The following is a 13076-nucleotide window of genomic DNA, read 5'->3' as shown; positions in this document are numbered from 1 at the left end:
ATATATATATATATATAGAAGTAGAAAATAGCCAGCAGCACTCCAAATCAATTCAAAAGATGAAGATTTATTTGGACCCAAAATAAGGCGACGTTTCAACAGCTTATTGCTGTCTTTATCAAGCACGTGCTTGATAAAGACAGCAATAAGCTGTTGAAACGTCGCCTTATTTTGGGTCCAAATAAATCTTCATCTTTTGAATTGATTTGGAGTGCTGCTGGCTATTTTCTACTTCTAGTACATTGGACCTAGGTGCTGGTCCACACTGGCCAGATGTGCACCCCCTGCGTATACAGTGTGCTGCTTCCTCATTTTCTCCAAGTTATATATATATATACACACACACTAAACATAGTTACATACTGTAGTTAATTCGGTTGAAATAAGACATAAGTCCATCAAGTTCAACCAAGGGATAGGTGGGGACGTGAATCCCAGAAGGAAGCGAGACTCAGGTTTCTACACATTTTCATAAGCATTAATGTCCTTTACTTTAAAAAATTAATCTAAACCTATTTTAAAACTGTCCACTGTTTCTGCTGTGACCACGTCCTGAGGAAGTCTATTCCACAGATTCACAGTTCTTACAGTATTGTCAGAGTTATTGCTCATATCATACAGATACATATGCAAGACATTAGGATGAAATAATGAGCATATATCTCCAGTATTTTTCTTTAAAATGCAAAGCACATCAAGCTTATCTAACATGCAAAAGAGCATATCAAATCAAAATGTACAAGTAAAGTAAATAACACAGTACAAAATCAAAGTCATGTCTACCAATCACCAGTAATATACTTATGCCGAGACACTTGAAATATGCATAAACCAGCTGAGTTAGATTAAAACCTTCTTGCCTATTTCCTCAATTGGTTACAGTAAAGAAGCTTTGACGCTTCGGCAGACTGAACTTTTTGTTCTCCAGTCGGAGGCAGTGCCCCCTTGTGTTTTGAGGGCATTTGACATGGAACAGTTTTTCACCTTATTTTTTGTATGGCCCATTTATATATTTGTATAGGTTATTCATGTCTCCCCTTAGACATCTCTTCTCAAGACTAAATACATTTAATTATTTTAATCTTTCTTCATAACTAAGACCCTCCATGTCCCTTATCAGTTTAGTCGCTCTCCTCTGTACTTTTTCCAGCTGCAGTGCGTCCTTTTTATCTATATACTATGTATCTACACACTTTCTATTTACATGCTATTTATATACTATCCATCTATCTATTTCATGCTACTACCAAGATGCATAACTTTACATTTATTCACATTGAACCTCATTTATCAAAATGATGCCCAATCGCTCAGTATTCAAGTCAGCTTGTAGTTTATGGACATCTTCCATAGACTGAACAATACTACACAGCTTAGTGTCATCTGCAAAAATAGATATGGTGCTATTAATCCCGTCCTCGATATCATTAATAAATAAATAAAATAAATAATAAAGGGCCCAGCACTGAACCTTGGGTACACCACTTATAATCTGGGACCATTCTGAATAGGAATCATTGACCACAACTCTCTGGACACGGTCCTTCACCCAGTGTTCAATCCAATTACAAACTATACTTTCCAAGCCTATAGACCTTACTTTACCTATTAAACGTCTATGAGGGACAGTATCAAAAGCCTTTGCAAAACCCAGAAACACTACATCCACAGCCGCCCCTCTGTCCAGGCTTCTACTCACCTCCTCATAAACAGAAATCAGGTTAGTCAGGCAACTTCTGTATTTGGTAAACCCATGTTTAATATCACTTATGATATTATTTACAGTCACATACACCTGTATATAGTCCCTTAAGAGTCCTTCAAACATTTTTCCCACAATAGAAGTTAAACTAACTGGTCTATAACTACCTGTGGAGGACCCTGATCCTTTTTTGAATATGGGCACCACATTTGCCTTGCGCCAATCACTTGGCACTGTACCGGTACCTAGAGAATCTTTAAAAATTATAAACAGGGGCACATCACTGAGTGAACTGAGCTCTTTAAGAACTCTTGGGTGTAATCCATCTGAACCCGGTGCCTTGTCCACATTTACCTTATTTAACTTAGATATCTACATATCTACAGTTAGCCAATTGAGTATATTACTGGATGTACTAACAGCCCCAGCACCACAGATATCAGCTCCTTTCTCTTCTTTTGTATATACAGAGCTAAATAACCCATTTACTAACTCTGCCTTTTCCTTATCTTCAGTGACTAACCCCCCTTTACCAATATTTAGGGGACCTACCTGCTCAGACCTTGGATTTTTAGCATTTATATATTTAAAGAGTTTTTGTAAGCTGCCAAGTAAATGTGCATTTCAGGAATAGTAAAATAAATGACCGTTGCTCTTTAGTAATTGTCACCGACAGACTCATTTATACCAGGCACATCCTACAAAACTGGTAATTATCTTTCTACCCTGTACATGCTGTATACCAGGGTAAATGTGCATGCAGGGGAAGGAGGGTTTAAAATTTACCCCTTGCACCCTTTTTTTAACCATTTCAACCAGGTGATTTTTCTTTTTTTTTACTCCCAACCCTCCCAAAGCCATAACTTTAAAAAAAAAAATCATTCACATAGCCGAACGAGGGCTTGTTTTTTGTGGGACAAGATATACTTTCTAATGCTACAGGCAGGGGCTCCATAGGAACCAATGTGCGTCAGCTTCTGTTCATTTAGGAGGACAGAAGCTGGCGCACAATGCATCTGGCTCCCCTGATCCTCGCCAGGGAAGCTGGAGCACACCTGGAAGTGCGTGCTTCTGGGTTTTAGTGCATCCAGATGCCGTGGTCACGTTTGACCACGGCATCTGAAGGGTCAAAAGTCCGTGACCAGCATTACCGCAAGTAAACACTATGGCGCTTGGTCGTGAGTGGGCACCATTTTTAAATGCCCGACCACCGATGTAAATTTACGCGGAGCAGTCAGGAAGGGGTTAAAGGGCATCTGTCACCAAGATCAACCCTATTAAACCCATCATAATGCCTGATAGGGCCGCCCCAACTGATTAGAAATATACCTTTCTGATCTGTTCATGCGCTGAGAATAAATAAGGCCCCTTTCACACGGGCGAGTATTCCGCACGGATGCGATGCGTGAGTTGAACGCATTGCACCCGCACTGAATACCGACCCATTCATTTCTATGGGGCTGTTTACATGAGCGGTGATTTTCACGCATCACTTATGCGTTGCGTGAAAATCGCAGCATGCTCCTCTTTGTGCGTTGCGGTGCGATAATCCACGCAACGCAGGCCTCATAGAAGTGAATGGGGTTGCGTGAAAATCGCAAGCATCCGCAAGCAAGTGCGGATGCGGTGCGATTTTCACGCACGGTTGCTAGGAGACGATCGGGATGGAGACCCGATCATTATTATTTTCCCTTATAACATGGTTATAAGGGAAAATAATAGCATTCTGAATACAGAATGCATAGTCAAATAGCGCTGGAGGGGTTAAAAAATAAATACAAATTATTTAACTCACCTTAGTCCACTTGTTCGCGTAGCCGGCATCTCCTTCTGTCTCCTTTGCTGAACAGGACCTGGGATGAGCATTAATTACATGAACAGGACCTGTGATGACGTCACTCCGGTCATAACATGGTCCGTTACATGATCTTTTACCATGGTGATGGATCATGTGATGACTGTGACGTCACCAAAGGTCCTTGTTGCTACAAAAAGCTAAGATGAAGACAGAAGGAGATTCCGGATACGCGAACAAGTGGACTAAGGTGAGTTAAAAAAAAATGTAACCCCTCCAGCGCTATTGTACTATGCATTCTGTATTCAGAATGCTATTATTTTCCCTTATAACCATGTTATAAGGGAAAATACTAAAATCTACAGAATAACGATCCCAAGCCTGAACTTCTATGAAGAAGTTCAGGTTTGGGTACCAAACATGCACGATTTTTCTCACGCGAGTGCAAAACGCATGACAATGTTTTGCACTCGCGCGGAAAAATCGCTGGTGTTCCCGCAACGCACCCGCACATTTTCCCGCAACGCCCGTGTGAAAGAGGCCTAAGTGTTTTAGAAAAAATGTAAATTAGGGCTTAAGTGCATCAAAGGCAGGCCCGAGTCACTAGGTGCCCCTTAGCTCCTGCTGGATACACCCTCCTCCACCTGGACGCTTGGTCTTGTCATTCAAGTGGCGGGGGGGTGTCCAGGGAGCAGGCCGGAGGAGCTAGTGTACATCCCGTTTGCAGGACCCGCCCTCAGTGCACTTAAGCCCAAATTTGCATATTTTTAAAATCACTTATTTTTCATAAATTCAGGCATTGATCAGGGGAAGAAAGGTGTGATTTTAATCAACTAATAGTCCTCATGGTTGGTTTACTAGGGTTGATCCTGCTCACAGATACCCTTTAATTGCTGTCAAGCAGCTTCCCCCCCCCCCTTCTTGTTTTACTAGTTTCATTGCACCAACACTGAGAGACATGTGCTAACTATCTAAGAACGTATCACTCTTGGCAGAGCAGTGCTAGTAGCATAAAAAATTGTGGAAAGCTGCTGTAGAAGCAGAATGGCATCTTTCAGATATTTACAGGGGGCACTAAGATGGCACATGAGACATATTTACAGATGGCACTGTATTGGCACTTATTTACAGGAGTCACTATAATAGTACTTATTTACAGGGGGCAGTATGTATGGCACTTAGGGTCCATTCACACGTCCATGTGTGTTTTGCGGATCCACGGATCCGCAAAACACGGACATCGACGATATGCGTTCCGCATTTTGCGGACCGCACATCGCCGGCACTTAATAGAAAATGCCTATTCTTGTCCGCAATTGCGGACAAGAATAGGGCATGTTCTATATTTTTCGGGATCGGAATTGCGGACCCGGAAGTTCGGATCCGCAATTCCGGATCCGGGCAGCACATCGTGCTGCCCCATAGAAATGAATGGGTCCGCAATTCCGTTCCGCAAAATGCGGAACGAAATTGCAGACGTGTGAATGGACCCTTAATTACAGGGTGCACTACACACAGCACTTATTGACAGGGGGCACTGTGATGTATTATTTAAAGGGGCACATGCACCAGTTATTTGCAGGGGGCGCTATAATGGGACTTATTTACAGGGAACTCTATGATGGTACTTAATTACAGGGGCACTACGGTGCCACTTTTTTTCAGGGGTGGCAATATTGGGTGGATAGTATGCAACAATATTATACTCAAGGGGAACAGTGTATGGATATATGAAATTCAGGGGGCACAGCATGTGGCGTTGTGGGAGTCTGTCTTAGTAATGATTGTGAAGATGCTTAAAACGGAGGACCTGAATACATTTAGGCAGCAGAAACAATTGACAGATGGGAGAAGTGAACTGATCTCTGAGTGTGGTTCTGTGTATGTGTCACAGTTTGTGTGTATGTGTGTGTGTATGGTTGTGTACATATGTGTAGTACCCCAGAGGGGGCACTACCATTCTTACACCTAGCAACTGTTTCTAATGGCTAGCAAAGAATGTCATTTGTGTATTTAATGCCAGGTCCTCTGATACTTTGCCTTAATAATATTGTTAAGTAACTGTTATGTATTGTATTTCATGCACTGTGCCTGGTTGTCCAGCAGGTGGCAGTGTATCTGGCAGAGAGTACCTTTAGGTAGAACGGAACTTACCATTCCATTCTCCCTCTTTTGGGCAGAAGTGGGCGAGTCCTGCTTCCTGCTAAAGGAAGGTTGGAAGAAGCTATAGGGAAGTAGAGAGTGGAGAAGTGGAGTGGAGAGTTGGAGCTAGAGAGTGAAGCAGTGTGGTGCAGGAGCTTTGGGAAAGTAGCTCAGAGAGCAGCCCATTCCCGATATATAAAAGGACTTTGTACCTCTGAGAGGAAAAATGGAGCCAAAAGACCCCTACTTGGCGAAATGGGTCACAGGATAACTCACTCTCACAATAAACAGTAACTGAAGCTGATAGGAATCAGACTAAAGCCAGAGAATAGCACAGCAGCAGAGGAATAAAGTTTACCCTTAGCCTGCTGGGGCCAAGCGAAGGAACAAGTATTGTTTATTGCAACTTTATCCAAGTAAAAACCGTTAAACTCGATTTACTCTACCAACTACAACTCATTTGTTGCTGCGGAGCCTAACCCTGGGGAGCGACAGGGTAGGAGCACCGTGACACAAACTATTAGGGCCACAACATACCACTCGACATTCCTAAACTCTGGGACCTGATCGCCCCTGGGGGGCCGCCCGCCACATATGTATGTACTATGCAACTGTGTCCATATTCTTGGTAGTGAACACAATGCCCCCCTTAACAAAATCCTTCATACACCCCTGCTATATACTGATGTACTTATATAAACCAAACAAAAAATATACTTTAACCTAAAAATCCAAAAGTATGTGGAACATACTGTATACAAAATGGCTTACAAAATAGATTGTGTGTCTTACATTACCTTACCAAACAATTATCTAAAAATATTCCAGCCCACTTATCCAAAAAGAGTACAGTTACTAAATCTGTACTTACTGGAAGGGTGTCTTCCCCCAAAGCACTGTATTGAGGCTTCGATTCCGCTCTTTCCTTGACCACATTTGCAGGTACAGTTGCTGGTCTTGAGTTCAAGGGTCTAACTTGTGTCCTAATCAGAAAATGTATATAAAAATGGATATGTAAAAAATATTATAGGCATGATTGCTGCCACTATAGCTGGTAATAGGAGGCATCACTTCTGTGATCCGTGTCTCTATGTCTCCGTGAAAGAAGTCACTCAATGGTTGTTAGGCTGGGACTTTTTGTAGGACTTTTGATGGATTTTTACAGAGGCTGACTCACTTTGCTGACTTGATTCATTGTTCCATCACATTATATACTGTTTGTTTTCAGGAGTTACGACCACTGCTGCTGCGCTGATATGAGGTGGCCGGGACTGGAACTGCAGCGCATGCGTGCCTATTCGTGCTTCCACAATCCCAGCCACCAGAGAGGCCGCCTCCTTTTCCTATAGTGTGCAAGCACGACCACCGCTGCTAGATTACAGGGTGGTCGTAACCCCTGGACACGAGCAGGGTATAATGTGATGGAAAAATTAATGAAGCCAGCAAAGGAGGCAATATGGACAATCACAATACGTTAGTAAGTGCCTTGTATTACCTTTCTCTACATTATAAATGCTATTTGCTGAAGCGAGACAACGGCTGTTGTCCAAAAACGTCTGCATCCGTTGCTCCATTCCATGGCCCCGCAAAAAATATAGAACATGTTCTATTCTTGTCTGTTTTGCGGACACGAATAGGCATTTCTATAATGGCCGCCCGTTCCGTTCGCAAATTGCTGACCGCAAAACACAGCGCGGTCGTGTTGGATGTATTTTTTGTGGCCCGCATGTGGAACCATTCACTTCAATCGGGCCACAAAAAAATTAAAATGTCTCTGTCATTGAACATGTCCTATTCTTCTCTGTTTTGCAGGCAAGGACAGACATGGTTACAATGGATCCACACAAAAAAATGATGTAACACGGACGTCACACAGATGCCATCCATTTTGTTTTGCGGATTCATGTTTTGCAGACCGCAAAATACATATGGTCGTGTGCATGAGCCCTTAGAGTAGGGCTATATGGCGACGTGTATTGCAAAACAGAAAGTCACAGAAAAGTTGCGCAACATGAAAATACGTATGACTTGTCTACAGCTTGCTGTCACACAGCTATTTTAGGGCTGGGATTCGGCTCCTGAAACACGGCTAAGTTGCAGATGAGTTGCATGTCCCACGACTTACATTAAAGTCAATGGAGTAAAAGTCGCGTCTAAGATTCCAGCAGTTAGATTTTTTGCGACTGTTGCGTCACAGTGGCAGCATGCAGTGTTTCGCACTGCGACACCACTGCCATACATTATATGAAATGTCGGGTCACACGTGTTGCCATACCCTTAGCCATTACTGTGGCTCCCAAAACACAACCGGCCACCTCACGGCCAGACGATGGTCAGTATCTCACCTGCTTCCGGTGGCCTGCCTTGCACTGCCGGGGAAGCTCCTCATTTGTCTTTTCTGTGGCAATACATTTGCAGATATCAGTCTTCTAGACAGTCTAGGGGAAGAGGCACTTTTAATTGTCTTGGGATATGATTGTTTAGTCTCATCCGCCTGTAAATATATACAATTAACATATTGCAAACCAGTGGAGAGAATATTTTACTAGCAAACATGCTATTTATTTTTAAATTGATTGGCTTTCATTTAAGAACCTTTCACATGGGCTGATGTAAACTGAACGGGGGATGAACAATCATCAGTATGATCGTTCCTTCCCATTCAGTTTGCATATTGGCAGTATTCATTGAGCAATTTTTACCTGCATAAAAGATCTGGTCAGCCGACGTGTGAGCTTTTGCTCCTTTGTTGGATGATCGCTGCCCTGTTTACATTGGGCGATTATTTGAAATGAGCTTTTTAACGACAACTCATGTAGCCAATCATCTGCTCATGTAAAAAGGCCTTCAAGGGGCTGTCCACCTATTTACTATTGATGTTCTATTCTCAGGATAGCTCATTGATATCTGATCGGCAGGAATCCAACTCCCCACACCTCTTCCAATCAGCTGTTTCAGAATAGCTTTGGCGCCAGAACTACACAGCTCCATCCATTGTGTAGTGGACGGAGCTGGTTACTGCAGCGCTGCTTTATATCACCTTAAGGCTGGGTTCACACCTGAGCGTTTTACAGCGTGTTCCTACGCGCTGTAAAACGCTCAACAGGCAAAAATCAATGATTCCCCATGGGCATGGTTCTCACCTGAGCGTTTTACAGCGCGTACGAACGCGCTGTAAAACGCCCTACGCCCCAAGAAGTACAGGAGCTTCTTTGGGGCGTATTGTCGCACGTTCCCGCACATAGACCTAGCGGGAACGTGCGACAATGGGCGTTTGCTTGTTTCCTCGCACGTATGTAAACGCCCGATAAGCACGCTTGTAAACAGCGCTTAACGGGTACGCTTAGGTGTGAACCCGGCCTAAGGGGAGCATTGCTGCAGTAACCAGCTCTGTCCACTACACAATAGATGGAGCTGTGCAGTTCTGGCGCCAAAGCTACTTGGGAGCAGCTGATTGGTGGGTGCAGGGTGTGGCTGCTAATTAGATATTGCTGGCCTGTCCTGAAGATAGGCCATCAATAGTAAAGGAGTGGAAAACCCCTTTAAAGGGGTTATCTAACCCCTCTAATGCTCAGGCCCCTCATGCAGGTTGTACTTACCCCGCTCCCCACCACTAGCATCGCTCCTGATGGTCACACGGCCGCCGCTGCATCTTCCCGTCAACGGGGGCAGCCCAAAGCAGGCCACAACGGAGGCGACCCTCCCTATTATCCCTCCCTATATGCTATTCCCGTTGCAACCAGCCCAACACCAGATGTTGTTTTGATCCGTGCGATTGAGAGATGCTGCGGCGGTAAGTACAACCTGAACGAGGGGCACAGGCATTTTGAGGGGCACACACATCTTCCCCATGAAGACCACCCTTCCTATAATTAGCTCTTCTCTTCCCCTAATATTGGGACCACCCTTGTATTTCTCCACAGTACAGTCCCTGACAAAAGTCTTGTTGCTTCTCTATTTTGTAGAAACTCCTGCTATTAACCTGACTTTTAATTAATCAATTAGTGTTAGAAATAGCTCATATGAAAAGCTAAAGCCCTCCCAAATGATGTTTAATGCACTGAAATAAATCAGTTTCACTGAAAAATGATTTATCATTTAATCAAGACAGAAAGGTCAAATTTTGCCAAGACAAAAGTTTTGTCGCCTATACAGAAATTGAACAACTTTACTGCGAATCCAAAAATATGTCAGCAAATTAAGTAGTGGTGCTGTGAGATCCAAATTTAATATCTTGTATGAGCTTGAAGGACAGCATCCATGCGGTTTGGCAAGGATTCATACAATTTATTGATGAAGTCATCAGGAATAGCAAAGAAAACAGTCTTGCATGCCTCCCAGAGTTCATCAATATTCTTTGGTTTCGTCTTCCATGCTTCCTCTTTCATCCTACACCACATATGCTCAATGATGTTCATGTCTGGTGACTGGGCTGGTCACTCCTGGAGAATCTTGATCTTCTTCGCCTTAAGGAACTTTGATGAGGAGATGGAAGTATGCGATGGAGCACCATCCTGCTGCAGAATTTGGCCTTTTTTATGGTTGGGAATACAAGAGGTAGCTAAGATTTCTTGGTATTTTAGACTATTGATGTTGCCTTCCACCCTGCAGATCCCTCGCACACCCCCATACTGGATGTAACCCCACACCATGATTTTGGCTACACCAAACTTCACTGTTTTCTGGGTAAATCTCGGCTCCATGCGGGTTCCAGTAGGTCTCCTGCAATATTTGCAGTGACTGTGGTGTAATTCAACAGAAGATTCATCAGAAAAATCCACCTTCTTCACCTTTTCCAGCGTCCATCCTTTTAGCAGGCTGTGGCCCTTGGCAAATGCCACACGGTTTTTCAATTGTCTTTTGTTTAGTGCTGGCTTATGGGCACTGATTCTACCATGGAGGTCATTTCGAGACAGAATCCAACAAACTGTTCTGGTTGACACAGGGACCTCAGGTGACCAGGTCTTGTGGAGCTCTGCTGCAGTGGAAAATGGGCTGGCCTTGGATTTTCGAGCCAACAAACGGTCCTCTCGAGCAGTTGTCTTGCGGGGTCGGCCTGACCTGGCCTTGTCCAAAGCGTCTCCAGTCTCATCAAATCTTTTTTTTATCCTCTGAACTTGACGCTGAGACACATTGAAGGTGTCTGCCACATCAGCAGTGGATCTGGTCTTCAGCCTCTTGATAATTAACACTTTAGTCTCCGGGTGAATCTTAGGCATGTTTGCAGAGGTCTAGTTGCAGTTGATGTGAAGGTCTAGTGTACTGGGGTTCCTTTTATACACACCTGAAGCCTAATTGATCCATTATTAGTCACAGGTGAAGCTCATATGACAAGGCGACAACACTTATGTCTTGGCAAAAATTGTACACAAGCGACAAGACTTTTGTCAGGGACTGTACATTGTCTGAATTACCATTTCTATTTTATATTCTGATGACGTGGAAGTTTCCAGTACAACAATATAGAGGAATGAGTTGTCCATACACCTTATAGATTCTCTACTTTATCATGGGTAGAGGCACCTACCGTGGTCGTGGAGGTGGAAATTCTTGGCATACAAGACTTGGGTCTGAGAGGCAGCAGGGTTATCGTTTGTGCAAAAGGGTTGACATCTCTCTTCGGTCTCAGTTGCCGGTCATAATGTAATTGGAGATCGGCACCAACTTTAGCCGCCATTACAGAATTGGACAGACAAAATCTAGGGCCCCTTAAAAGTAAATGGAGATTCTTTTTTAAGCTGGTGAAGCAACATAGATAAGTGAGAAGGAGAAGCAGTGGCCCACTATTCTTACCAGTACAGAAGCAGTGGTTTAGCTATTTCAGCCTGGACACTTTTTAGATGATTTTCATTCCACTGATTTGTGTCTAGAAGGTCCAATCTTGTCAGGACCTCTGCCTGAAGATATTGGTCGCCAGTTACCACCATATATAGGTTTTTCATCTTGTTAAGATGTCTTAGAAGAGGAGAAAAAAAACATAGCCTATGGCTTAGTATAATATGTCCTACTATACTGCATTATTACTAGTATTATTAATATAGACAGGTATGGAAAATGAACATTTTAAAGAATAAGGAATGTCTGGTAATATAAACCAAGAAAGGATATATAACAACCTGCAAAGTGTGAACTTGTGTCACTGCTCTGATTCACGTCAACAGCTCTGCTATGACCCATGAGCATTCTCATAACTATTTGAAGGGGTTTTCCGGTAAATATATAATTATTTTTTTTAACAAGTGCCCGCAGTATGGCCCTGAACAGGAGATTCATACTTAAATGCTCCACAATGCTCCGATCCTCCATGCTGCCCTCTCGCTCTCCATCTTGCAGACCCAACGCTGTTTACATCCGGCTGGCTATGGACATGGTCACTTGCACCTCTCCAGTCATGACTAGCTTCAGCAGTGACATGCTGCTTGTGGCTACATCACTGCTGAAGCCATTCATTGGCTGGAGCGGTGCACGTGACCGTGCACATAGCCAGCCATGTGTAAACAGCAACAGGATTGGAAGATGGAGAGAGCATGGCAGGTGTGGAGGACTGGAGCAGCATGGTGCAGGTAAGGCTACTTTCACACTTGCGTTCAGAGCGGATCCGTCTGGTATCTGTACAGACGGATCCGCTCCTATAATGCAAACGATGGTATCCGTTCAGAACAGATCCGTCTGCATTATATTTCAGAAAAAAGTCTAAGTGTAATTTGTATTCAGATGGATCCGTCCAGACTTTACATTAAAGGTCAAAGAGGGGGGGGATCCGTTTGCAAATTGCACCATATTGTGTCACCTTCAAACAGATCCGCCCCCATTCCATTGTAACTCTGGACGGATCCGTTTGCCTCCGCACGGCCAGGCGGACACCCGAACGCTGAAGCAGATTTCAGGTGTCCGCCTGCTTAGCGGAGTGGAAGCCAAGCGGAGCCATACTGATGCATTCTGAGCGGATCCGCATCCACTCAGAATGCATTAGGGCTGGACGGATGCGTTCGGGGCCGCTTGTGAGAGCCTTCAAACGGAACTCACAAGCGGAGCCCCGAACGCAAGTGTGAAAGTAGCCTAAGTATGGGCAATGCTGCGGGAACTTGATAAAAAAAAAAAGAATTCCAGGAAAACCCCTTTAATGCTTTTATATTTCGTACAACATTCAATTTACTAAGATTGCTCTGTTTCTAGATACATGCACAATGGTTTGCCTATTTCTTTTGTCCGTTATGGGCCCCTTTAAAAGGGTTGGCCACTTTTCTGGTTACTGTTGACCAATGTATTTATGAAAAGATTATATGGCACTTACTAATATAGTCTTTGTTGATATTCCGCTCCATTTCCTATATTTTGTAAGGTCTGCCCACTTGTTTGCCAAGTCTTTTGCACTGTCCACAAAATGGCTTCTGATGGAGGGTCATGTGACCAGGCAAATCACTCAGTCTCCCCCAT

At 43.7% G+C, this 13076-nt stretch overlaps 1 protein-coding gene across 1 annotated transcript in view; it reads right to left on the bottom strand.

Moving 5' to 3' along the window:
* Positions 1-13076, bottom strand: part of RGS22 (regulator of G protein signaling 22) — a 141141-nt gene that overhangs the window by 70391 nt on the left and 57674 nt on the right. Inside the window, exons 9-12 of the mRNA XM_044294827.1 lie at positions 11433-11594; positions 11167-11347; positions 7985-8133; positions 6511-6622 (exon numbers count right to left, since the gene is read on the bottom strand). Coding sequence (XP_044150762.1) covers positions 6511-6622; positions 7985-8133; positions 11167-11347; positions 11433-11594 — 604 coding nt within the window. The remainder of the gene's footprint in view (positions 1-6510; positions 6623-7984; positions 8134-11166; positions 11348-11432; positions 11595-13076) is intronic.

Source organism: Bufo gargarizans, chromosome 5 (assembly GCF_014858855.1).
Source record: "Bufo gargarizans isolate SCDJY-AF-19 chromosome 5, ASM1485885v1, whole genome shotgun sequence".
Taxonomy (NCBI): domain Eukaryota; kingdom Metazoa; phylum Chordata; class Amphibia; order Anura; family Bufonidae; genus Bufo; species Bufo gargarizans.
Note: the sequence above shows the minus strand (reverse complement) of the source record. Positions and strands in the feature narration are given on the sequence as shown.